Source organism: Rhipicephalus microplus, chromosome X (genome assembly GCF_043290135.1).
Source record: "Rhipicephalus microplus isolate Deutch F79 chromosome X, USDA_Rmic, whole genome shotgun sequence".
NCBI classification, from domain to species: domain Eukaryota; kingdom Metazoa; phylum Arthropoda; class Arachnida; order Ixodida; family Ixodidae; genus Rhipicephalus; species Rhipicephalus microplus.
The window spans coordinates 3687340-3712401 of record NC_134710.1 but is presented as its reverse complement, the minus strand read 5'-3'; the positions used below and the strand labels follow the sequence as shown (position 1 = coordinate 3712401).

The following is a 25062-nucleotide window of genomic DNA, read 5'->3' as shown; positions in this document are numbered from 1 at the left end:
GTGCCGTTTACCACATGTGGCAATTTTCTGTTGCAGCATGCAATATGCGTTTCCAGCTCTAGCAGCTAGTGCGCATGGTTAAAAAATACTATGAAGTGAACAAAACAAACAGCGTTTTCGGCTCAGCGTTGGCGTTTCACAGCAGCATCTTGAACCCACATTTTCGGATGTTTCTGAGAGGTGCCCAGCCAGCGAACAGTTGAGAGTGAGGTGCGAGCGGATGAGAAAGTGGGGCGCATGCAGGAGAGAGAAAACGGCGAGAGAAGGAGCGGCAAAGCACTGCACCTGTCATTGCACCTGACAGCCATAATGTCAGCGTCTTATCAACACAAACCCTAGAAAAACTATGACAGCACAAACGCTACAAACGCCTCTCAAATGCACTACGTTGAGGCGGTGGCAAGTCACATTCAAGTCGAGAAGGGGGGGCTCCGGTTGCTAGGGGCACGTAGGCTAACTGTATATGGTCCCTACGGGACCAGAGTAGTACGCAGGTCCGTCATCTTGCCTGGCTAGCAACCACAGCTTTGCGGCGAAGTCGCCCTCTATTTTTGCAGGCGACACACCTGCTGTGTTGCATATCGACATACTACTTAGCTTGAGTCCTTCACACGCTGTTTGAAGTGCTTGAAGACCACTTTTCTACCCGATTGTTAACAAAGTCCAATGTAAGAGCTTACTAAATAGCGTGGTAAAAAAAGCGACGTTAAACAAAAATTTGCATCAGACTGAAAGCTCAATCTATGACAACATCTAAAACGACAATATTATCAATAACAGTGCCCTGCTTACCTAGGAATTGAGGTAAATGCACTATAACACAAGCGCCGCAGTAGGACATTCTCAAAGTGATCCCAATGACATCAGACAAACTGCCTACAATTAAACACTAGTAATTGATCTGACTGCACCGAATAAGAACCTTCCGTGCACCAAGAAACGCAATAAAATGCTGCTTGTTCATTTCTGTTTGATTCATGAAAAAAAGAACCGCCGGACGTTACTACAGTGGACTCCGATTAAACGAAACTTGCTTAAACGGAAAAGCCGCATAAACAAAACTATCTAAGCACATTTGGTTAGTCTCCTGTATATTTAAAGATAAAAAGTTTCGGGTAATCAGAACATTTTCTTTTGCTTACATCGGTTAAATGAACCTAAAACAGGCCAAATGCATGAACGGTAGAAGTGGCCACGGTAGTCTAGCAACCATGAAACAAATGCCAAAACAAGCTTAGCCAAGCCAATCCAGCGATTGCACATGTCTATGCACGCCGAGCATCAAACGATCCATCTCGTTTCCATCTTTTTTGTTTCCATCTCCTCGTGAACTTAAGATGGAAACAAAAAAATTGGCAGCACAATGCACTTTTGCTTGCAACGAAAGTAAAAATCATTCAAGAACTTGACCACAACGACCTATCGAAGACAGAAATTGTGAAGAAGTTCAATATTATTAAGTCCACACTCTTGAGGATACTCAAAAACAAAGAGAAAATTGAAGAAGCTGCAAAGCTTGGGAACTTCGCCACGGACAGAATGCGGATGAGAACGGCGGCGTACAAAGAAATTTAAGATGCTCTTTTTCTCTGATTCAAGTGTGCCCCATTTTTGAAGAGAAGGCCAAAGAGATTGCTGCTTGCATGAGGATCGAGCACTTGCAGGTGAGCGATGACTGTCTGGGCGGTTTTAAAAAGCGCATGGTCTTGTTTTAAAGATAGTTTCTCGAAAAAGTGCGGCTGTAAACAGAGATATCTGTAAGCAATATTAGCACCATTTTTCTTTGTAATCAACAATATAAGTATTGTATACTTTAAAATGTTTTTGTTCAGTCAGCCACAGTTGGTTCTTTTGAAATAAAGTCATATTTCATTCATTTTGTGGGCCTTGCTTAAATGAAACTTCTCATAAATGGAACAAATTTTCTTGCACCTTCAAGTTTCGTTTAAGAGGAGTCCACTGTATAGGGGATGGCACGAGTGGTTCAAACATTCACATTTCGCGTAGTTACATTGGACAGGTCGTGTCATCTAGCGGGGTGCAGTTGACAAAAAAACGTCTGCAATCTCGGAGCCAATGGCAGAAAATTTATCAATGGCCGGTGTTGCTGCTGTGGCTCCTGCTGCTTTCGGTCTATTGTTACTAGTGCAGTAAAGCCGGGCAATGTTGGGCATGGCAACAGTGACATGAGTCGGTCTGGTTGGTCCGCTTCTAGAGGCAGGTAATTTGAAGTGTGCTAACCTGATGCGCACCACTAAAACATGATTTTATTTCAAAATAAGCCCTTTCTTGGCCCAAAAGTAACAGTACAAGGTTTCTGGACCACTATTTGAACAATCAACATCGACTTATTAGTTGCCTTTAGTGTCCTTTTATGAGTGATGACAGCATGTGCTAGGCGTGAATGATGGGCAGGCACAAAGAAAGCCGGATTCAATATAGCACGCCGCGGGTGCTGAAGTGCACAGCAGTTCCTGCATCAGAAGCGCTGCACTTCGAGTACTAATTGACTGCAGCGCCGCCGCTATGAGAAACATGGCAGGCATCAGGCGGCCAGACGCAGTCACGCCACTCAAGAGTTCTATAGTCTGGTACAACTTAAGAAGGCAGGAGTGGCCCCGTCCAGATGACCGAAGAGCAGCAGCCAATTTTCTCCGCAACTAAAGAAATAGTACCGCTCAAAAAAATGTGACTGCTTCTAAAAAACGTATTTGTCGGTATAAATATAATTTGTGTATCCTGACGTGCTTTGGTAAAACTGTAATGATGGAAATACTACAGCACATGCCAGATCCCGAGAGAAAAATACATCCGTGCCTTCTAGAATGCTGTGCGTCATCTGTTACGGAGCAAGATCGACAGCACCGGGCGTGTAATTGTAAAGCAGTCGCTGATTTCATAGCATAAAATTCGCATGTACTTTTTGTGTGTTTGCACAAGCTTTCGTTTTTGAATGTGTCAGGCTTTTCTTTTTTTTTCAGTTGCGAACCTGCAATCTTGTGAGTTCGCGCACGTTGGCGCATGGCATTCCCTGCCAGAGTTAATCAATTATACGAGTTGCGAAACTGCTTTCCGAAATCCGGACACGCAGTTAGCCCAATTTTTGGGAAGTTAGCTGACGTTCGCGCCACCTGGGAGCAACAACACAAAACAAAAATAATGCGTTTACTAGTGGGCATGCGGGTCAACAGGTGGCACAACAATCTGCTGACTCCCGACAACGGGGCCAATGACGTGTTCGGATTTTGATACATAGAGCCTATGGAGATTTTCGCAACTCATATGATTGAACAATTGTTCCGTGCAAGTTCACAGTAGATACCATGCTTTGGCGAACTCTCCTCAACGTAACTTCACTTAGGCGCAAATAAAACACCATGAAACAAAAACATGCACGATGTTTGTTTACATTGATATGTCGCCGCGGGATCCTGTTTCGAGACGAAGCGCAGCGCAGCATCACCAATGTTCGCTGCAATCTCTCTTCGCTGGCTCACAGCTCAGAAGAAACACACATGGCACAAATTGTGTATCGTAAACTCACAATAATATTTTCAGCATGACAGACCACCACACATAATTCGAATTCACTCTGTCGAAGGGAGACGCACACAGCCAATGGGACTCCGCCCAGTTCGAAGCGAGGGTGGCCATGTTGGGCATGTTCATCATCGGTAGGGTCTGCGGCTTGAGTGTAGTCTGGTGCATGATGTCACCTGAAGTGTGGGTTTATTGGTGGAGGCTAGTGTGAATTCGCCTTTGAGGGAAAAATGCCGCTGCCTTCTTAAGTTGTACCAGACTATAGTACACTCTAGCGAGGAGCAGGCGACATGCTGCCCGCGTGTCACTTATGCCTTGCAGTGAAGATGTTTTGTTTTTCACAGGTGCGTTTTTTGTTTTTTTTTCAGTGGCACCGAAGAGGCTTGATGTTCCCCTTTGTTTACGGCAAAATTGTGATCAGGTATTGTTGGAAAGCATAACTATTGGAGTAAAACAGATAGCTAGGCGAGTTGGTATGTATCCATATTGTAACTTTTTTCTGCAAGCTAAAAAATGTTACAATATGCATAACTCTTGGGGCAACACACTACCTGGCACAGCAAACTATTAGCCCTAATCACTTCGAATAATGTCAAGTTCCTTGCATCCCACTTTTTGTATTTTCCATTATTTCAAAAACCCGCTTAAGTCAGAAATTTTTCACTGTCCGAGTGACTTTGAATTAACAATGTTTTACTTGCAGAGGAATATTCAATCATTTTGCAGATGAGTGTTATGTAAGCAAGCTTTCTTAAGTGGGATGGTGCATGCTTGAGGTTAAGAAGACAAATGCTCGGTTGGCTGAAGCTAAGATAGTGTCAATGTGGTAATGCCAAGTTAAATCAGACTGAGGATGAACACCACAGTACTTGTGGGTTGACGACAGTTGAAGGCTAGCATTATTGAGTAAGTAGGCTGTAGAAAGCGGTCACATTAGCTTTGTTTTAGATGCACTTAGGGGTATTAGCCATGAGGGTCACCAAGTTGTAACTTCATCAAGGTCAGTTTAGAGGGCAAGACGGTCAGCAAAATTAGTAATTTTCCTAGATCGTATACCACAATCATCTGTGAATAATCGAGTTCTAGAGAAAACACATTTCAGCAAGCCATGAATAAAAAAAATTAAGGAAAGGAATGGACCAAGTGCACTGCCTTAGGTTGAGGGACTGCTGAGTTTGCAGGAACAGAAGAGTTGGAGCCATTAGCACAGGTGTGTTGTCTTTTGAAAAGAAAGTCTAATCCCAGCAACAAGGTTAGGATGAATAATGAGGTGTGTTAATTTGATAAGAGGCCTGTGATGAAAAATGATATCCAAAACCATAGGGTAATCAAGGAACCCTGCATCCACGTGAAACAACTGCTGAAAATAAATCGTGAGTAAATCTGGCGAGTTGTGTATCGCATGAATAGCCCTTGTGAAAACCATGGTGATATCTAAAAATGATGTCATGCTTTTATAGGTAACCTATTGGTACTTGAGTTGTACTTGAGAAAGGAACAGCCCAGTCATACGCTTTGAAAATAGCCATTCGCCAATCATGACGACGACGAGGCTGGTAACAAGTGAAAAAGGTTTTAAAAAGCATCTCGTCATTGACACCGAGAAGGTGACTAGAGCTGGTAGTAGCTTTTAGGTTATTCAACAAGGCATAAATTTGCTGATGATAATTTCTGACAGATAAATGTTAGGCAGTGACTGTTAACGTGAGTAAAAGAGTAATGTCTTCATTGGTGAAAACCGTTGAAAAGGCATCGTTTAGCAATTGTGAGCCCTCAGTTTTATTGACTAGTTCACCATAAATCGCAGTTAGATCTATGTCAGGATGAAAACTTGGACTGATGATTCACCAGAATCTATAAAAAACATTGGTGGACATCAGGGCAGGTCTTTACTAAAGAAATGGCGAGTTCTTTTAAGCAGCGGTTGATGTTCCTTATCACAAATACGGTACTTCTGCCATGTCGAAAGAAAACCTGCATCAATTAACCAGCGGTACAGGAGCTTTTTCTTCTTGTTCAGACGATGAAGCCAATGCGTGAATTTTTGTGATGACAGATGGGAGTAGTGGGCACCTAATCCTTCACAAGGAATTAAGTTCAACTGAACGAGATAAATGTTGAGCAAGGAAGTTATCAGAAAAGATTTGCAGTTCTGGGTTAATCATCTCAAAATTAGTGCGGCTATAGCAATGAATTTCCTTAATTGTTGTTTTCCTCTTGCCGTACAGATGCATCCGGTAATACTGTCATGATTGGATTGACCATCTGAATACAACACATACATAAAAATGTCTTTATTGTTTCTTAGGACGACATCAAGAATATTTGCTGCAGTAGCGGAGCGACAGGTAGGACGAATAATTACCATTGAAAAAGAGAAAAGTCCAAGCAGGATGAAAGAAATGCATAGGTGTCAATGTCACTAAGATAGGTGACCAGTAAAAGAGCGAGGGATGATGGGATGCACCATCTGCTGCCAGCTTCCGGTTCGAGGAGAGTAGATGATGGCGAACCACTCCCCCGTAAGCCTAAAATAATTCGGGATTCGTGCGCACGGTCACACGTTTATCTTCGTCCTGCTAAACCATGGTCGGTTGTCCAGCCGTTGGCTACTCCAACTCAAGTGTAAAAGGCAAATGCAGGTATCGAATCCTATAGAACGAAGAAAAAAAAAATTTGGAGGGCTGCGGCTGTGAAAAAAGCCACAGCGACAGGTAGCCTTCGGGTACTGAACGCTGGAGCCAGACTGTGCAAAGACCATTTTATCATAGGTACGTGTGTATTCCACATTAATAAAAAGCTTACGCATGAATTCGCGGCGAATATTATACCGAGAAATAAATTGTCGCGCCGGTGCGCCCAGCCCAGATATTATGGGAACGCATGGGCAAAATCTAGCTGCAATACGAGATGAGCGCCGGCCATTGCACCCATACATATGACAAAAAGCGCGAAAGCTTCTCTCAAGAGCAAGCTTACACGAAGCGCTGGACGAGTGCATTTGCGTTTATCTTGCTCAAACCAATGATGTCGGCTGAAGCAGTGATCCCGAAATGAACTTTTAGCACACTGCTACAGTCATCTCCATCCCCTGAGATCTTTAAAATAATGTTTTTTCATCTGCAGTAATGCATCATACAATGAAAACTCTCTTCTGTATCGACTGATCTGCTGGCCAAACTGACAGTACCCCAGAGCAGCATAAAAGCGTTGTACATCATTTTCGTGCGATAAAAAAGTTTCCTTATTGTTCAAGGCTTCTGTAGCTTGTCATCGTCGCAGTCATGGTTAGCAGAAACAAAAAACCAACTTCTAAAGCATTGATATTGCATGGAGAGGTGCTTTTTTTTTTTTCAATGGAGCGGTACAAAAATGCGCCCGTGCCGCTGCTAACCCGTGTGATGCATCGAACTGGAAGCAGTTATATCCCACAGTTCCCTGCAATTGCCTATATTACCAGTCACATAATAGAAATAGTGGCCCGATCGATGTTTCGCAAACTGAGGTCCCCAACGACATTCCCATAAAATATCAGTTGTCAGTCAGCGCTCAGTGTGCCTTGTGTGCCTGCAATGTCGTCTCACACTGTAAATATGGAGTCTAGCACACGTGCCATTAAGAGTCAAACGTGTGTGTTTTGCATTCAGCTGCTTCTGCTACTTCTAAAATTGATATAAAACACATGTTTGCCTACATCTAGAATTTTCACCACCCACTCACCCACCCGGATCACCTAATGTGGTTGCTATTTGGAAACAAACTTAAACACAAATAAATAAAAACAGGCATTCCAGTCTCAGTGCTATCGCTCCCATTACCTGAATTATCGTACTCAAACCTCGATACTATACTACACTCAACCCTCAATATAACAAACTCTGACATAAAGAAACATCAGTTGTAACAAAGTGAATAAAGAAAATAGTTTTGCAATAGATACAGTATAAGGAATATACCTTTATAATGAGTTTTGAATATAACGAACTTATTTTCGTATAAGACACAACTTTCTCATAATAAGGTTTCAGTGCACGGTACACCCTACTACACTGTCGGACGACTTTTGAGAGTAAGAGCAAACCTGTCTACATAAACGAGATGTTTGCAGGTGTCTTAACATGAGAAGCTTGCGCCTCCAGTTTCCCGACTGCCGATCCCTCTGATCCCCTCCAAACGAAATGTGGTCACCTGCTGGGGAGGGCTGGTGGGTGACTCGTCACTGTCACTCATGGGACGCTTTTGGCGCGAAGGCCGAGCAGAGCAGTCCTCTAGAATGCTGGGCGTCTGCAGCACCAGGCGAGGCGGAGCCTGGTTGCTGTTCAGGTCCTTCTCCTCCTCACTGTGGGGTGATAGTTGCACGGCATCCGTCTGTGTCTCACTGTCTACCATGCGACAGCAGCTGCTGCTGGAGCCACTGCGACGGTGCGTGGCCCTCCGGGAGCGGCCTTTGCTGGACGGTGACCCCACTGCCTGCTCCACGAGCTCGGGACTGCACAACATCGTTCACTCACGCCATTTTGGTACTGTGTCCAGATTCCATTAAAATGCATGCACAGTTTGTTTCTTGCTCAAATCAACGAAGTACTTATGACATGCAATTTCAATACAGGCTTCCTGAAGGCAAAAAAAACGTAATCCAATACAGGCAATTTCTAGCAATGAAAATTGGGCAAGGATCATGCTTAAAGAAAAAGTCCCTCTCCAAGGATTTTCTTTGCGGATATCTTCGAAGTCCCTCTCCAGGGATCCTCTCCATGGCACCCATACCGAGGCATAACAGAGGCATAAAGCCTCGGTATGGGTGCCATGGAGAAGATTCGTCAGTGGGCGCGGCGGCAATGCAAAAATGCGTCACTCAGACCCCTTCTTGTTTGACGTCCAGGTAAGAAAGTGATCTGGCAAATGCTTTCGTAGCTGTAATGTATGCTTAGTCTTGCTGCCATGCATACACATTTTGCTCAAATGAATCCTGGACCCCACGACACAGGGCTTGAAGAACAGCTCAAAATAATTGCTACAATTCTGACAGTGATCCCACTGGGGACTGCCAATATGTCGCAATTTTTTGGAGCAGTAATATTTTAGTTTTGGAGCACTTTTGAGCAGTAAATATTAGTTTTGGAGCACTTTGGAGCATTTCGAAGCACTAGAAGTCAACTGAACTATCACAGGCACGCAGTAGACTAAAAACAGCATTATCAGAAGCAAAAAGAAAGTTCTTCAATGAGACGCAGGGAAACTTCCTTAAAAGCTCGCCCACCAAATTTTAGCGTTTTTTGGGAGATAAGTACAGAAGATGCTCCTGTGACAGATGCACAAAGGATAGCAGATGGTTTCAACGAGTTTTTCCATTCAGTCTTTAATAGAGATGCACAAAGTTCTGTCGCAGACGAGATAAACTATTCCTGCGCATGCCCCATGGAGCCTCTTTCGTTTCATCAGGAGGGCGTGTTTGAACAACTGTTGAACTTAGATCCAAAGAAAGCCTGTGGCCCCGACGGAATACCAACGGTATTTTTAAAGCGATACGCCGAGTGGGCCTCTTTCTATCTGGTAATTATTAATTATTTTTGAACAATCTTTACGTAGCCATTCCGTTCCACAAGATTGGCGTTGCGCTGCTGTTATACCCGTGTTTAAAAGTAGAAATTGTATGCATCCAAACAACTATCGCCCTGTATCTTTAACCTCTGTATGCTGCAAGATCATGGAGCACGCAATCGCTAAACATATTATTCATTTTCTGGAAACAAATAAGCTGCTTTGCGCCACTCAGCATGGCTTCAGAAGGGGCCTACCCACGGTGACACAACATATCGAAACGGTTCACGACGTTGCGCGGGCTTTGGATGAACACCAACAAACTGATGTAATTTGCATCGATTTAAAAAAAGCGTTTGACAAGGTTTCACGTGGTAAGCTGCTTTATAAGCTGCGTCAAATTGGTATCAGTAATGATGTTTTAAAATGGGTTGAAGCTTATCTAACAGGGCGGAGGCAAGTAGTGCGTGTTAATAATTCTGTGTCAAGCTTTTTGGATGTACTTTCTGGGGGTACCACAGGGCTCGGTGCTAGGCCCTTTATTGTTTTTAGTTTATATCAATGATGTAGCCACAGTTGTTCAGCTGCCAGTGGTCTTGAGACTGTTTGCAGATGACTGTTTAATTTATGCTCCAGTTAACTGTGAAAATGACCAGGAAAAAATTAACCAATGTCTTGAGGATCTCCATACCTGGTGTGAAAAATGGGATATGGAAATTAACTATGCCAAAACCACTTTTGCGAATATTACCCGAAAGAAAAACGTTCTTGATTTCCAGTATCGTATGGGAAGTGCAATTTTGACAAATGTTTCTAGTTTTCAATACCTAGGCGTTGTGATATCAAATGGCCTAAACTGGCGCAGCAACGTTGAAAATGTGTGTTCTTCCTCGTACAAAAAGCTGTGTTTTCTTCGAGTAAAACTACGAAACGCAACCAAAGACGTCGAACTGAGGGCATATAAAACTTTTATTCGGCCTGTTTTAGAGTATGCTGTTGTAGCTTGGAGTCCCCACCAAAAAGGCCTAATAAATGAGCTGGAAAGAATCCAAAGACTTGCAGCCAGGTTCATATGTTCGAGATACAAAAAAACAGACTCAGTTACCGAGATGCTAAAATAATGTAAATTGGAACTGCTTGAAATTAGGTGACAGAGGAACCAAATAAAATTATTATTTCAGATTCTCCAGGGTCAAATAAATATTGATAAAAGTATGTACATACGGGAACCTAGTAGAATTAGCAGAAGAATAAACCATAGTGCAGCCATTAGAACATATGTCACCCGCACAAACGTCTTTCGGTATTCGTTTTTCCCCAATGTTATCGAAAACTGAAATGCGCTACCTGCACATATTGCTGAGTCCACGGATGCAAGGGCTTTTGAACATTTGCTTGACAACTATATGTTACCTAAGAATCGTTGGATCATATGTTGATGTTTTGCTTTCCTTTTGTCAGGCCAATGTTGATGATATTTTTTGTTATTGTTGATAGTTGACATTACTTGAGTGTTTTTATATACCAATTATTACTTTTATGTACTCCCTCCCTGTAATGACCCACAAATGTGGGTTAACAGTATGCTCAAATAAATAAATAAATAAAATTTTACTTTTGAAGCATTTTGGAGCAGGTAATCTAGCAATTAAGAACATTTTGGAGCAGTAAAATTATAGTCCTGGAGCGTTTTGGAGCAGGTAATCTTTTTATTAGAAGCATTTTACAGCAGTAAAAATTTAGCTCTGGAGCAGGTAGTCTTACTATTAGGAGCACTTCGGCATAGGTACAGGGTCAAACCTCGTTATAACGAAGTTGAAGGGGAGTCATAATTACTCTGTGATAACCATTAGTTCGTTATAGCCGTTATCCATTTCTGCCAACAATTAGCCAGCAAGAGAGAATGTACCCACTACCGAATATCACAGCAGCCCACCACGTAGAGAACAGCTGTCGGAAGGCAAAAAACTAGCAAAATAATAAAGAACAATGCACCTTTACTTCCACTAAACTCGGCACACCAGCTGGAAGATCACTTCGAAGAAAAAAGTTCATAATAGGCTTTTACCGACTCTTCTTCACGCGGATGACTGCTCTTTAAGCTTCAGCAGCTATTTCGAGTCCGTCCTTGTGGTCATCGTAAGCACCAAAGCCTCGCAGCATGTCTGCCATATCCAGCGCTTGCGAAGGAGTTGGTACAATTGGTTCGCTAACATTAGGCTCAGGGGTGTCGACACATTCGTCACTGTCGTCATGCACCACCGTCACCGCGTGCACGATTTCCTCATCTGACAACTCTTTCGTTGCCACCGCGTCAGCATCAGCACCGACGTACCTGCAGAAAGTTGAGCACAGTGCCGGCGTCAAGGAGAGTGGCCCACGACGTCTAGGCCTGGTTGCCCCTGGCACCCTAACTGGCGATGGTTTCGCAAAATGTTCGACTACTTTTTTTCTTGTCAACGCCGTACTCAATGGTTTCAGCATGGCCGACTTTTGCTTGACTATTATATTTTTGAGCTCATGTTTGCCGCTGCTGTTGTCGATCTCGTGTCAGGCGGCGAAACTAATAGAGGTGGTGTTGCTCATGCACAGTGAACGTCAAGGAACATAGCCCCAATCTCCGCCGTCCCAGAGCGGAGATGAAGGGGAGGAGAAAGTCAGATGCACAGGCGGGTGAATGAGTTCTACAGGAGAAGGGAGGTCGGCTGACGCGCACGCTGTGCGAGTTGCTGTCCGGGCGAGTTCATTAGTTCCTGAGGAAAGGGGATGCAGGGAGACACACCAACGCGCGTGTTGGCAGGCGGCTCCCAGCGAGCGCAAGGCGCAAATTATGAATAACCACAGTCATGATGATACGTAAACCGTAGCACGCTATAAGATATTGAATTGACGTATACCAAAATTATAAGTAAATGCTCGTTGTTGAAAAAGGATGGTTCGTTATATCCATTGTGAGAAAATTTTAACTTGATTAAAACGAGGTTTTGAATACATGGGCTTCTATAAGAATTTCAAGTGGAGTTACAATTGCTTCGTTATATTCATTAGTTCATCATATCCACCTTCATTATAACGAGGTTCCACTTAACAAGAAGCAGTGCGAGAAATGAATGTGGGCTTTACCGCTGCTCAACCCTGGTGCTGCTAATATGAAATCAAGTGCACATGCGTGTGCACATGATTAGATGGCCTGGATATCGTTGTTGTATGGGATTCTAACTTCAACGACAGCGTGATAGCCTTGGAAAGCAAAAATCTGGTTATAAAACCAGTACCTGAGGCCTTTTGCGGTCTATCGCCCTTTTAATTTACAAAAGAACCAATATGTCATGCTTGTTGCATGTTGGTTTTGTTCCTACAAGTAATTCACTATGCCCACGGCCTATAGGTGGCGCGCCGTGCAATTCAAGATGCAACGGAGGGATGATCAACTCGTGAACTCGCATAAGAAAAGATAGGACCCGCGAACGTACTTCATGTACAGCTTTCACCGGATGAACTCTTGATCGTCAAATGAATGCATATCGGACCAAAGTACATTCCCAACCGATAGGAACTGCTGAATGTTCGCTACCTCATTTCTTGTTGCAGTGCAAAGGGTGGTGGTGTCAGCTGATCGACCGTGTATCAACAATGCTTTGCGTATTCCTGTGCATGGTACAGAAAACTGCGCGAACTAGAATTCACGTATGAACTGAACGGCACTTCGAGATCGCTAGTGCCGAGCCTGTCTGCCAGATTTGTCGCAGTAGTAGGCCACTAGCGAGTAGCGTGCCGTCGCGGCTGCACAGGATCGAATGTTTAACGTAGCGATTGTTTGCAAACATATTACACCGTCGTCATTACTTGCGCTGTAAGCATCATGGCCCATGCCATCTCGTTCTTATCAATTACTGCGCTTAAGCGTTTTTTGTCAGGCAAAGCATCATCATTATTGAGCTTGGTACAGATATGTTTAGTGTCTCATCCGAAAATTCAATAACTTTTACGGCTCAATCACGCGAGCCACTGATCTCCAGGCCACGAACGCAAACTTGTATAAATGACGCTGTTCTTGGACGCCCGATCTTCAGGTCTTTCACAAACTTCCACCGACAATATGCCAGATCGCAGGATGGGCCTAATCAGCGTTTCTTGCATTTTGGCAGTGGTTGCATGCAATCTAAGCTGCGGTTTGGTACAGAATCAACGAAACTCTATATGGTGGCTGCAATTGAAGGTAAGAGATAAATATCTCTGAGAGTGGCACGTATAGCACTCTAATGATGTTTCGCGGCTCGATTGCGATGTTTGGAAATCGAGTACGTGCCCGTGAAATCGAACAATTGGTATTTTTCAGAGCGTTTAACTTCCCACATGATTTGACATACCGTATTTACTGCAATCTAGGCCGACTCCCTAAAGTCGAAAGCCCGTAAAAAAAACTTACCGTATTTACTCACATAATGAACACACACTTTTTTGCTAGAAAAATCAGAGCAAAGTTGGGGGGTGCATTTATTACACGGGGTAAATTTTATGAAAACTTTTTTAGGAGAAGCAAAATATGCAGTAATGAAAAAAAAAAAAGCTAAGGTCACTTAGCCTTTCACAATTGACATACGCGTACATCGTTTGGAAACATCTTCTTTGTTGCGCTTTACTCATCTTCGGTGGTCGATGGCGCTATCTTCTGCAAGCTGTCCCTGCGTCGCCTGTGCACGTCATAAAAGCGTCTTGCGGATATTTTTTCTCACAATTGTTTGACTACAACAGTGGTGTCTGCTGTGATCTCGAGGAAGCGCCCAGGAGCGTGCACTACGATGCACTTTGCCAACTTCCTGGTAACCTCGCACGATGACTGCAACGATGCTGTTGGCATTGTAGCAAGTAATCAACATTGCAGCAAGCTACCCTCGAAGCATCAAAGCGAATCGCCGATAACAAGACTAACAACAAAATACGGCCGCCGCCTTTCTTCCACATAAGAAGTTCCTGTACGCGCAGAGAGCAAGCAAAGTGAGAATTGGGGGTGCTACCATGTTGTGGAAATCATCACGATCTTTTCTCGGCAACAAGCTATTTTTTCTGGTTTTCCAGAAACCTGTGACACGATAACGACCAATGAGCCTTGACCTTCGCGATGATGAATCCTCTCATCGTCGCTCGAAAATCGCGTGCACGTGGTTGGGCTTTTTGAAACTGCCCACGTCAGTTGGCGCAGGCAGTTTAGTGACCTTTGCTCGTTGTGTGCTTTATCAGCTGCAATGTCTCTATACTCGCATCATTCGTGAACTCTGCTGTGGCACACAGATAAGACGGGACGTGCCGCACACAGATAGAAAGCAAAACAATACAGCATGCGGCAACGAGCAAAAGGAGGGGGTGGCGGAGGAAGCGAGCCGAGGTGGGCCAGCAAAACAATAAAAAATGGAAGAGATCCAAGGGGTAAGAAGGCGCCAGTAGTCGATTAGTGAGACTGCAGCAGATGAATGCAGGGGATGCATTTATTACGCGGAGGGAAAAAAATCCTGACTGAAATTGTGGATGTATTAATTATGCAAGTGTGTTCATTACGCGAGTAAATACGGTATCTCGAACGTAGGCCAAACGAAACAGCGAAGACAGCATTCACGAAGAGAAAAAATTTATCAGACATGAAGATGAAACAAAGCAGTTGGTTCATGATGCAAATACTAACTCGAGAAACATACCGCCTCTAGTCCTGTCGTGTGTATTTATTTGATGTCGTTTTTTTTTCGCGCTGCTTCTAGTCTGATGCCGTGCACATACCGAGTCGTCGTCGCTGCTTCCCTCGTCTCCGACTTCTTTGTTGCTGTCTTCAAACAGTGTGCAATTCTTGGTGCCATCAAGCGCACTGGATATGCTGCACTTCTTAAAAGACCACACAATCAAAATTTCAGGGTTGTCCTATGCAGCAGCCCTTTGAGTGGTGCACATTTTTTTCATCCGCTCAAGTCTCGCCTGGAACGTTGGACGACGACTCTGCAGCTAGGACCACTTTTCTTTTATAAGCACCACTGCGTGTTTGGTGCCATTGAGCTACCCCACACACAGACCACTCGAAGCATGACTCGAAATGACCAGCGGCTCGCCTCAACACTTGCTACAAAGGTCAAATTGGTGGCTATATTTTGACTTGGCTACTAATGGCTATAACACCATATAGGTGGCGCCATTTGTACACCACTTTTTTCCATGAATAATGGCATGTTTTTCGAAATCCATGAATCTAAGCTGACTCTGGAGTTTGATGCAAAAAAATTAGAAAAAAAAAAACTGCTGGCCTAGATTCGAATAAATACGGTAGTTTCCGTGCAATGTGCATAATCGACGCAGTCTGAGAAGCAGTCGGCAAATTTTCGCGATGGTGCTTCCTCTATTTGACCCCCCCCCCCCTCTTTTTCGCGTTCATTTCAATGAAAACGGGGGTATTCGAACGTTAAATTTTTATAACATTTGGAAATTTAAATGGTCGTAAGTTCGATGCATCGCATGCTTCGGTTCTCAGACCCACGAGGCTGCATATGCTCAACACGCTTTGCGTAAGTGCGGCCCTTGAAAAAGGTTGTTTAGGTTATTGTACGGTACTTCTTATAGCGTGAATATTCACGACTTTCGCGAGTTAAGTTACACGCGGTCTACGCTGTCAATTGGAAAGAGTACTACCCCTTGGGAGTCACAGCTGCCATGCGTCTTTGTTTACTATTAACATCGTTTGAACTTGTGGTGAATGTCATGCGCATTGGCACAGATCTAACAAATGAACAAAGATGGACGTGCATATACAATGCAACACTGGTGAAATATGCTCAACTTTTCACAGTTTCCCCAATTATGTCACAGAGGGCAGCAAGGCAAAAGCAAGCAAGGAAAATAACAGATGGAGAAACATCACAAGATTCACCTTGGAGGGTCCGAGGGAAGTCGATAAGAGCGTTTCTTGCCAAAGCGCTCCTGGGCCTTAATGAGAGGCCGCACAATGTGCTTCTTGTAGGGCCGATTGCCTGAACCAATCTCCAAACTTTGTTCTCGTCTGCAACAGACAAAGTCGTTGAATCAATCAATGACACCACAAAAGCACACAAACACAACACTGTAATACCCAACATGCACTGTCTTTTAGAACGAATACTTGGCAAATAGCTCAGCTTTCTGTTATTCTAAGCTCATACAATGCTTAAATGGTGCCCATGACCACTAGAGGGCCTGATAACATCCTCTCCACCAGGGAACTCTTTTAAGCCTTCTGATACTTTAAGGAAATATCAAATAAAGTGTCAGAAAAGAATAAATGTTTATATTATTTTAATGTATAACAAGAATGTCATAAACAAATAATTACGCTGTATGTATTCAGGAATCAAGATGTGCAGTGCTTACAAATTGAAATCCAGCATCAAAACTTTTAGTTCAACAACTGGTATGCACAATCACTTGACATACTATCTAAATAATGTTGTACTTCAACCTGTAAATGGTGTATAGTATGATCTACAAAGAACGCAAGCTTGATACGCCAGCACTCGTCCCAGCTTAGTTAAAACATGAGGGTGTTCTTTTCAAAGGAATGCTGCATAGATAAAGAAACAGTGAAGCTAGTCATAAAGTCTAATAAAGTTCTAAGTTCAATTTAAAAGCAACATTTTTTTTTATCATGGCAATGAACTACTGAAAGATTTGTTTACTCCGCTTGAAAAAAAAAAAATTCCATGTTTGTGACAGGTTTTACTTGGGCCAATCTGTGTGACCATCACCAGTGTTGGCAAACCACAAGGCAAGAGTGCCATTTGCTGTATACCATTCAAAAATGATCGCCTGCACCAAGGCCATTTGTATGTTGCTTGTAGCTGCTACAAGAGACAAGTGTACGCCTTCAAACTGAATAAGATGTGGTTGTACAATGCATCAGTGTTATGAATGCAACGAGCTTTTTCTTTATTTGATTGAAGAAAACTAAGCAGTGCTGGTTCATTTTAATGGCCTTGGACATGCAGACACAATAATTCACCAGTAGTTAATACAATGACCAGCGATCACAAAAGTCTTCTACAACGACGAGATTTAAAACCGAAATCCCCACGTAACTTTGCATTCTTTAAACACATCCATGTTACATACCCCTGTACAGTCATGCACAATGCGAGTTGCTACATGCTGTCTGTACCTGCTGCCAAGGGTGATAGTAAATGCATTGACAACACTGCACTCTGAGCAGTGAAATCCACAAACAGCTGATGTTTCGGCACGATGCTGCGCGTAGAGTGGACTGTACCAATATGCGGCTAAAAGGGAGTGCCGATGCATCTGCTACTAATCGGATGTAATATCTACAGTTGAGCGTATCAATTGTATCAGTTTATCACAGTGAAATTAAGTACTGACATGCATCTTATATGTACCAGCTTATGTTTCCAATGCGGTTGAAGGAGGCTGGAAAAGACTTGCTTTTCTGTGCCGCATCATCAGCGCTGACATCATCAGCACCGTCGCTTTTACAGTGGCGACCGGCTCGAACATGTACACATGTACAGTGAACTCGTTACGACTTCCACAGTTTGCGATACTAACAGCCAGATTTGACCAGATAAACTTGGCATTGCCTGCTGGCGAGCGCACTATGCTGTCCTCACTGCCCCACGCGAGATGTCATGGAGCTTCGACCAATCACAGCCGGCGGCGAGACTCGCAATGGCTGCTGCGGCGCCTTTTGCTTGTTTTCCGCAAAATGAAGCTATTACACTCAAACCTCGTTATAACGAAGTTGAAGGGGAGCCACAATTATTTCATCGTATCCATTATATCATCATATCCATTATTTCATTATATCGATTACAACAGTTTGTGGCAATGTATGCTCAGATGGGCGCACACCTATAAGCATGCAAAGAAGGAAACCACGTCGTGGCCCGATGTACCGCTACGCGACCGCGCGTGCGACGGAAAATAAACACAGTCGTATCTCATTTTTTCGAACACGCTTAATTTGAACTTACGGTTAATTCGAAATGATGTGCATAGGTGCACCGATGCATATTCCCACGTTGTGACACCCAAGTAACGCACACACAAACATGTGGCAACACTGATGCCATGGCTTTTGCAGGCAGTAAATCACAGATACACACATTCTGCAAAACATGGCCGCACACATCCACCCATTTTTTTAACCAACCGCCTGTACATCCCAACTTCACTTTCACCTTACAGCACATGAATGACCACAATGACAATTGTCGAATGGTGATGCACAGGCGATATGCTTGGTGCATTCGAGCGACGAAGGGAATATACAGTGTGTCTGCTTCACACTGCCAAAACAATAAAACGAGATAAAACTCCGCTGCTTTGGTGCACTTCAAAAGCTGCAATGTCAGAAACATCTGTATAAAATCACAACCGGCAAGGATGATGCTGAGTGAAAGTGAATAACAGAAGGAAATAGCTTCTTCTTAATGAAGAAAATACCACAGGTAAAGTGAATGAACACCTGCCTATTTCAGTGCAGCGGCACATCACCTCATATTGTGAACAACGCCATGTGGAATTTCTCATTGGTTCACCGTAACTGTTATTTCATAGTTATGAGCGGCCGCAGTTGAACGCATGTAGCAGAAACGAACAACAGTACACTTCCCTTTTTTCTCTTTGCTTGTCACCAACTATGGAGAAAACGTTGAAGGCAATGCAGCATACAATTTAATGTAAAATTATAGGAATAACATTAAGAGATCAGAGGGCAACAAAATGAGTTAGATAGGAAAAGTGAAAGAAATGGCAAAAGAGTTGATATAGATCCACGCTGAAATATTGGCAGCTCGTTTGTCTCCTTCTTTTGCATCCCATTAGTTTCGGCCGTCAATATTTCACAAAGAAATGGCCCTGGACTGGCCCCGTAATGCGTGGACAGTAAGAGCAACAGAAGGGATAGATAATACGTTCAGGGAAAGCAGAGCAGCAACGACACATGGTATAAAATGGGAATCAGCTTGCACAGGCTAGAGTAGAGATCCTTGGGAGAGGTCTATGTCAAGCAGTGAATTAAAACAGGCTGAGAATGATGATATTAATGCCATTATTTATACCAGCAAACTGCTAATATAGAGACCACTTTTCGCACAACTTTCAAGCTTGTTGTATCAATGGGTTTGACGGTATAGGTCTACCTGAAATTTATGCGATGAGTAATTCATCTACAAAAACAACATAAAGAAGGCAGAAGTGGGCTGCTGCTTGCTTGTCTCTACAAATCAAGAAACAGTACTTGTAATTCCCTGGCTAGAAAATTCATCATCATATGTTGTATATCTTTAGGGGTGTACAAATATCAAAATTTTCATATACGAATACATAGCCTCGAATACAAATCGAACATCAAATAATGAAGGAGTACAATTTTTTTTCCACCAGTAATATTTTACTCAATCATATACTTATTTATGTTGGGAACAGTACAATTGTGTTGGGTACAGTATAATTGTTATTATAGTGAGTTTTTGCCCACAAAAAAGTGTCACCATCTGTACTTGCCAGAAAGCATAGACTGTAATAGTTGAGCTTGTCACAGTGTGATGCCCTGTGCTCAATTCACATGTTGAACAAACCTTTTGTATCTTTTTTTTTATGTGGTGACACTTTATTAAAAAAAAACCTTTCGTACCTTCCATGATGGCTAGTGACCATGAAGACACTGTTGTGTTTTTTTTATCTGAGCGATTATTAAAGGGGTACTGACACAAAATTTCGGGGCCGAGATAGCCTGCGGGGTCGATTCTCATGAACATTCGTATATCATATGCAAGATATCAACAGCGAATATAACTTGGAAAGTATTTTAAATCCATTTTGAAGTTTGCGTGAGCGACCGACTCTATAGCGCTATAGACACCATCGGAGGGGACCCCGAGGTGACACGCCTTGCCCCGCCCGCCCGCCTGTCTGCCTATCTACCTACCTGGGACTTTTTATCTCTCCTGGCCATTTAGATAATGCTACCTGTATCAAAATTGGTATGCCATAACATGAGTGTATGACAGCATAACTGATAGTCATAACATAAAAATCATGAAGTGTGTCATGAATGTCATGATTTACATTTCAATCTTGCTACTCTTGCAGTGGTTTTGTTCACACGACATATTGTAAAACTGGTATGGTATGACATGACTGCATGGGGAAGTGATCGACCCTAACGGGGCAGTCATGACATACAGGTCGTGTAAGTCATGACTACACGCCATGCTCATGAAGAGCTCACGGTCGTTTCGCTAGCTTGACATATATGAAATTTGGTATTACATGAAAAGAATGGACGACGAAGGTAAATGACATGTCCGAGCATGATAATCATGACTAGAGGCCGGATTTAGAGGCACTACAGAACCGGGTTTCAGGCACCATAAATAGGTGCCAAGACTGTTTTAAGCCCCTAAAATTATAAATAAAAACACAGTAAGCTTTGACAAAATTCAAATTTTCGAAGATATACATGTGAGATCTGTGTTTACAATAAGAAAACAAACAGAAATGTTTTAGTTTATGCTGGTACAAAAGCGCCAATGGTTCAGCATAGCCATGCAGTTTTGTTTCCACAGGGTTTGCAGAATATGGTCTCTCCTTTTCTAGTCCAACATGGTGAATGAAGTGTTCACCATCGAATAAACACACTCCTTGGTCTCTTCTTTTTGGCATGGCTGAGAAGGGCAACACAGAGCAAATAGCCAGAGCACTTATAGGCCAGAACGGCCTTTTTGACTGGTATTAACTTAATCTAACCTGCGACACAGGGTCAATTCTTATTCTTTGTGTGAATACCTAAAGGGCCCTTCACCAGATTTGATAATTTCGTACAGGCAAAAGGAATGCATGCACATCTCATCTACCAAGATTTGCAAGCATACATGATTAATGGCAGCCTTTGCAAATGTGCGTGCATAGAGGGATCTATTCTACAGAAACAGGCAGTGCATTAAACAAAACATCGACACGACATAACGCCACTGGCATGCACAAACTGGCATGGGAATGACATGCGAATGTAACCTTGCAGGCATATGACATGTTGAGGCATGCGTCTGCGTTGTGTGATCTTCCTGCTCCGAGTTGCTCAGATACCGAAGGGGACAGGGAAAGTTTGACTTGCGAAGTCTGCACCAAGCGAGTGGCAAAGGTTTCACGCTCACCTTCTCACATCTTGGTTTCGCGGAATGTAATGAACTAATATAAAAAATTCCAGTGGTACAAAGCTTCTCATTGGGCAGGCAACAACGTCCATGTAGTGCCTAAGTAAAATCTCTCATGTGACCTAGTAAAGCGCTATGTGAGACGTAAATGACCAAACAAAAACCATGTTGTACATTTTTCTTATCGACCCTTGGCTTTTCCCTGATGACACTCTATAGTTTCGCATCCGTTCTTCATCGTCCTGCGGCTGCACAGAAACACCTTCTGTTATCTACGCATACGAGCAGATGCCAGGGAGATGCCGAGTGGACAACACATTGCAGACGAATAAATGTGTAGAGCCTAATCGGTCTTCCTATGGTCCAAGAGGCCTTGTAGCTTTGACAGTGCTGAAAGGAACTTATGAGATGGAGTATTATAAGTTGTGCCCCACAGAGTTCCGAAAACTCAATTTTGCCTGGTAACATGAATACCTGTCTACAACAGTACTCGAAAACAAAATTTCAGGTCGAATGATGTTTCAGGAATTTAAGCACAAACATAAAAAATAGGCATTTATAGGCCCTATAAAAACACTATAAAACCTCTTCTTAGCCTCTAATTCATGCTCATATATCAAAATAGCACGATAGGAACGCAAGAAACAAAATAGGCATTAGCCTATAATCCGGTCTCTAATCCTGACATGCGTGTCATGTAAAACATGACCACATCCTATGCTCATGATACGCTCGTGACCGTTTTGCTAGCGTCACGTATACCAAATTTGGTATTACATGACGCGGATGTACAACGAAGACCACATGCAAACATGATAATCATGATATGCGTGGTATGTAAAACATGACTACATGCCATGCTCATAGCGTGCTCACCGCCGTTTCGCTAGCATCACATATACAGTCGAATCTTATTATTTCGAACGCGCTTAATTCGAACTTCCAGTTAATTTGTACTCACAATGAGGTCCGATCAAAGCTATGTGTATTCCAATGGGCAAAACACCCGGTAATTCGAACGCCCAAGCACTTCTGACAATTATTTCGAACATACCGCGCTCCAAAAATGCTCTCAGCACCCCGCCCAATCCCGACGCGGCACCTGCGACACCTCAACGCTGCCCACAAAGGAAATGAAAAGGAAAGAAAAGACTGCAGTGGAATGTTTGCTCTCTCTCAAATGCCGATCTGTGACGTGCCCGTGTCACGCTTTTCCCTTTTCCGTCTTTGCCACATAAAGACCCTCCTCCTTCCAACGCCGCGCACAGAGAGAGAGAGGAAAAAAAAAAGAAAGCCGTCACTGGGTTTAATGATTGTGTGGTTGAAGGAAAGAAAGAAAGCACTACTTCTTCTGCAGCCCTTGCCCCTTGCGGGAGCACAGCTCTGCGCCTTGAGGGGAGGGTTGGGGTCTCTCACGTGCCGGTGCCACGCATCCCCCTTTCCCTTCCCTGCCACGTAATCCTTCTCCTTTCAATTCAACGACGAGCGCAAAGAGAGCAAAAAAAAAAAAAAAAGCTGCCATGGAGTGTTGGTTTTCTCTGAAATACCGATCTGCTTCTCTCCGTGTAGAGACGCTCCTCCTTTCTCGTCATGTGCTGGCCATGCTGCGGCTGCATAGCGGAGAGAGGGAACGTCTGCTACGCAGCAGTCATCGTTGTCGTCATCTTTAGAAAGTGTCGGCGCAGGACATTTTCGTGCGCAACTTCTCTTGCCAGGAGAATGCTGAAGCCGAAGTAGAAATGCTTTGACTCGCTGCAAGGCAAACCTGTGCAGACGTGCATCACCGATTACTTCAATTAATAACAGATGTCCTGTGATTTGTTAATAAATGTAAGTATTCTTAAACTTCCCCCTCGTGTGTTAGCCCAATGCACATGCGCTACTGCATGGAGAGCCCTCCGTTTATTTAGCTTTCATTTATTCGAACTTCTTTTAATTCGAACAAATTTTCGGGCCCCTACGAGTTTGAATTGTCGAGCTTCGACTGTACCAAATTTGGCATTACGTGACGTGAATTGAAAATGACACGTCCAAACACGACAATCATGAAATGTGTGTCATGTAAAACATGACTACATCCTATGCTCATGATGCACTCGCGACCATTTCGCTAGCGTCATGTATACCAAATTTGGTATTACGTGACGTGGATGGACAACAAAGGTAAATGCCACGTGCAAACATAATAATCATGACATGAGTGGCATATAAAACATGACTACATGTTACGCTCATAGCTTGCTCGCCTCCGCTTCACTAGCTTCACATTTACCAAATTTGGTATTCGTGACGTGAATCGACGACGAATGTAAATAACACGCCCAACCATGATAATCATGACATGCGTGTCATGTAAAACATGGCTACATCCTACGTACATGATGCCCTCGCGACCATTTCGCTAGCAACATGTATACCAAATTTCGTATTACGTGATGTGGATGGACAACGAAGGTAAATGCCACGTACAAACATGATAATCATAACATGCGTGGCACGTAAAACATGACTACATGCCACGCTCAAAGCGTGCTCGCTTTCGTTTCGCTAGCTTCACATTTACCAAATTTGGTATTCCTGACGTGAATTGACGACGAATGTAAATGACACGCCCAACCATGATAACCATGACATACATGTCATGTAAAACATGGCTACATCCTTTGCTCATGATGCGCTCACGACCATTTTGCTAGCATTAGGCATGCCAAATTTGGTATTACGCGACGTGGATGGATTACGAAGGTAAATGACACATCCAAACGTGATAATCCTGACATGAGTGTCATAAAAAACATGACTACATGCTACGCTCATAGCGCGCTTGCGGCTGTTTTGCTAGCTCCTCATGTACCGAATGTGGTATCACGTGACGTGAATAGACGACAAAATTAAACGACACTTCCAAACATGTTGATGATGACATACGTGTTATGTAAAACATGAATACATGCCACGCTCATAGCGTTCTCACCGCCGTTTCGCTAGCTTCACATATACCAAATTTGGTATCACGTGCCGTTAATAGACAACGAAGGTAAATGACACGTCTAAAGAAAATAATCATGACATGGAAGTGATGTACGGCATAGTTTACATCCGCCTCATAACATTGTGCTGATTTTAAACTGACATATCAACCTTCCACACTCGTGCTTCACATATCATCGATTCCCACTGTACGTGGGATCTGCCAATGCGGTGTTAACGAAGCCACAGCTCCCGTGAACGAGGACACTACTTAGCCGCATCGCAACCCCCATCAGTGCACTGGCTGCCAACAGCAGTAAACTGAGGTCGAAAAGACTAAAATTGCAGAAACGGTGTAACAGAGGGTTTATTGCAGGTGACGTTGCCATGTGTTGCGCTTACGACAAAATTTAAAAGGCGCTGTCGGGATCGCAGTGGAACTACGCATTAATCTGTTCGTCGCCTTACGTGCACCGCTGTAAGCAATGTAGAACTGCACTCAAACCTCATTATAACAAAGCTCCATCTTAAATGAACTCAAGTTCGTTATAGCCAAAAATTTGTTATGAAAATTTATTCCCAACACTATGTCTACTGCAAGACTATTTTTCATTTACTTTGTTATAACCGATATTTCATTATATCGAGGTTTGAGTGTATGTATATATGATAATACCATTGTAACAGAAAAAAAGATTCAGCCAATAAAACAAAGAACACAGGAAACCAAGAAGAAGACAGGAAAGCGGCTAGCTTCATTGTAACGTTACCAAAAGTGCATGACCTTTGTAAAATCCAAAGACTTTTTTCGTGGAAAACCGGGTTCAAA

The 25062-nt window shown here is 43.2% G+C and overlaps 1 protein-coding gene and 1 long non-coding RNA gene across 7 annotated transcripts in view; one reads left to right on the top strand and one right to left on the bottom strand.

The window, feature by feature from the left end:
* Positions 1-25062, bottom strand: part of LOC119175623 (mitogen-activated protein kinase kinase kinase 12) — a 183644-nt gene that overhangs the window by 42958 nt on the left and 115624 nt on the right. For all 6 annotated transcript variants that reach the window (XM_075881697.1, XM_037426527.2, XM_075881695.1 and 3 more), the window contains 2 exons: positions 15989-16117; positions 7729-8029 (listed from right to left, as the gene is read on the bottom strand). In XM_075881697.1, coding sequence (XP_075737812.1) covers positions 7729-8029; positions 15989-16117 — 430 coding nt within the window. The remainder of the gene's footprint in view (positions 1-7728; positions 8030-15988; positions 16118-25062) is intronic.
* On the top strand, positions 1273-7781 carry LOC142777364 (uncharacterized). Its single transcript, XR_012888053.1, has 3 exons — positions 1273-1664; positions 3909-3961; positions 7649-7781. It is a non-coding gene; the product is annotated as an uncharacterized LOC142777364 (long non-coding RNA).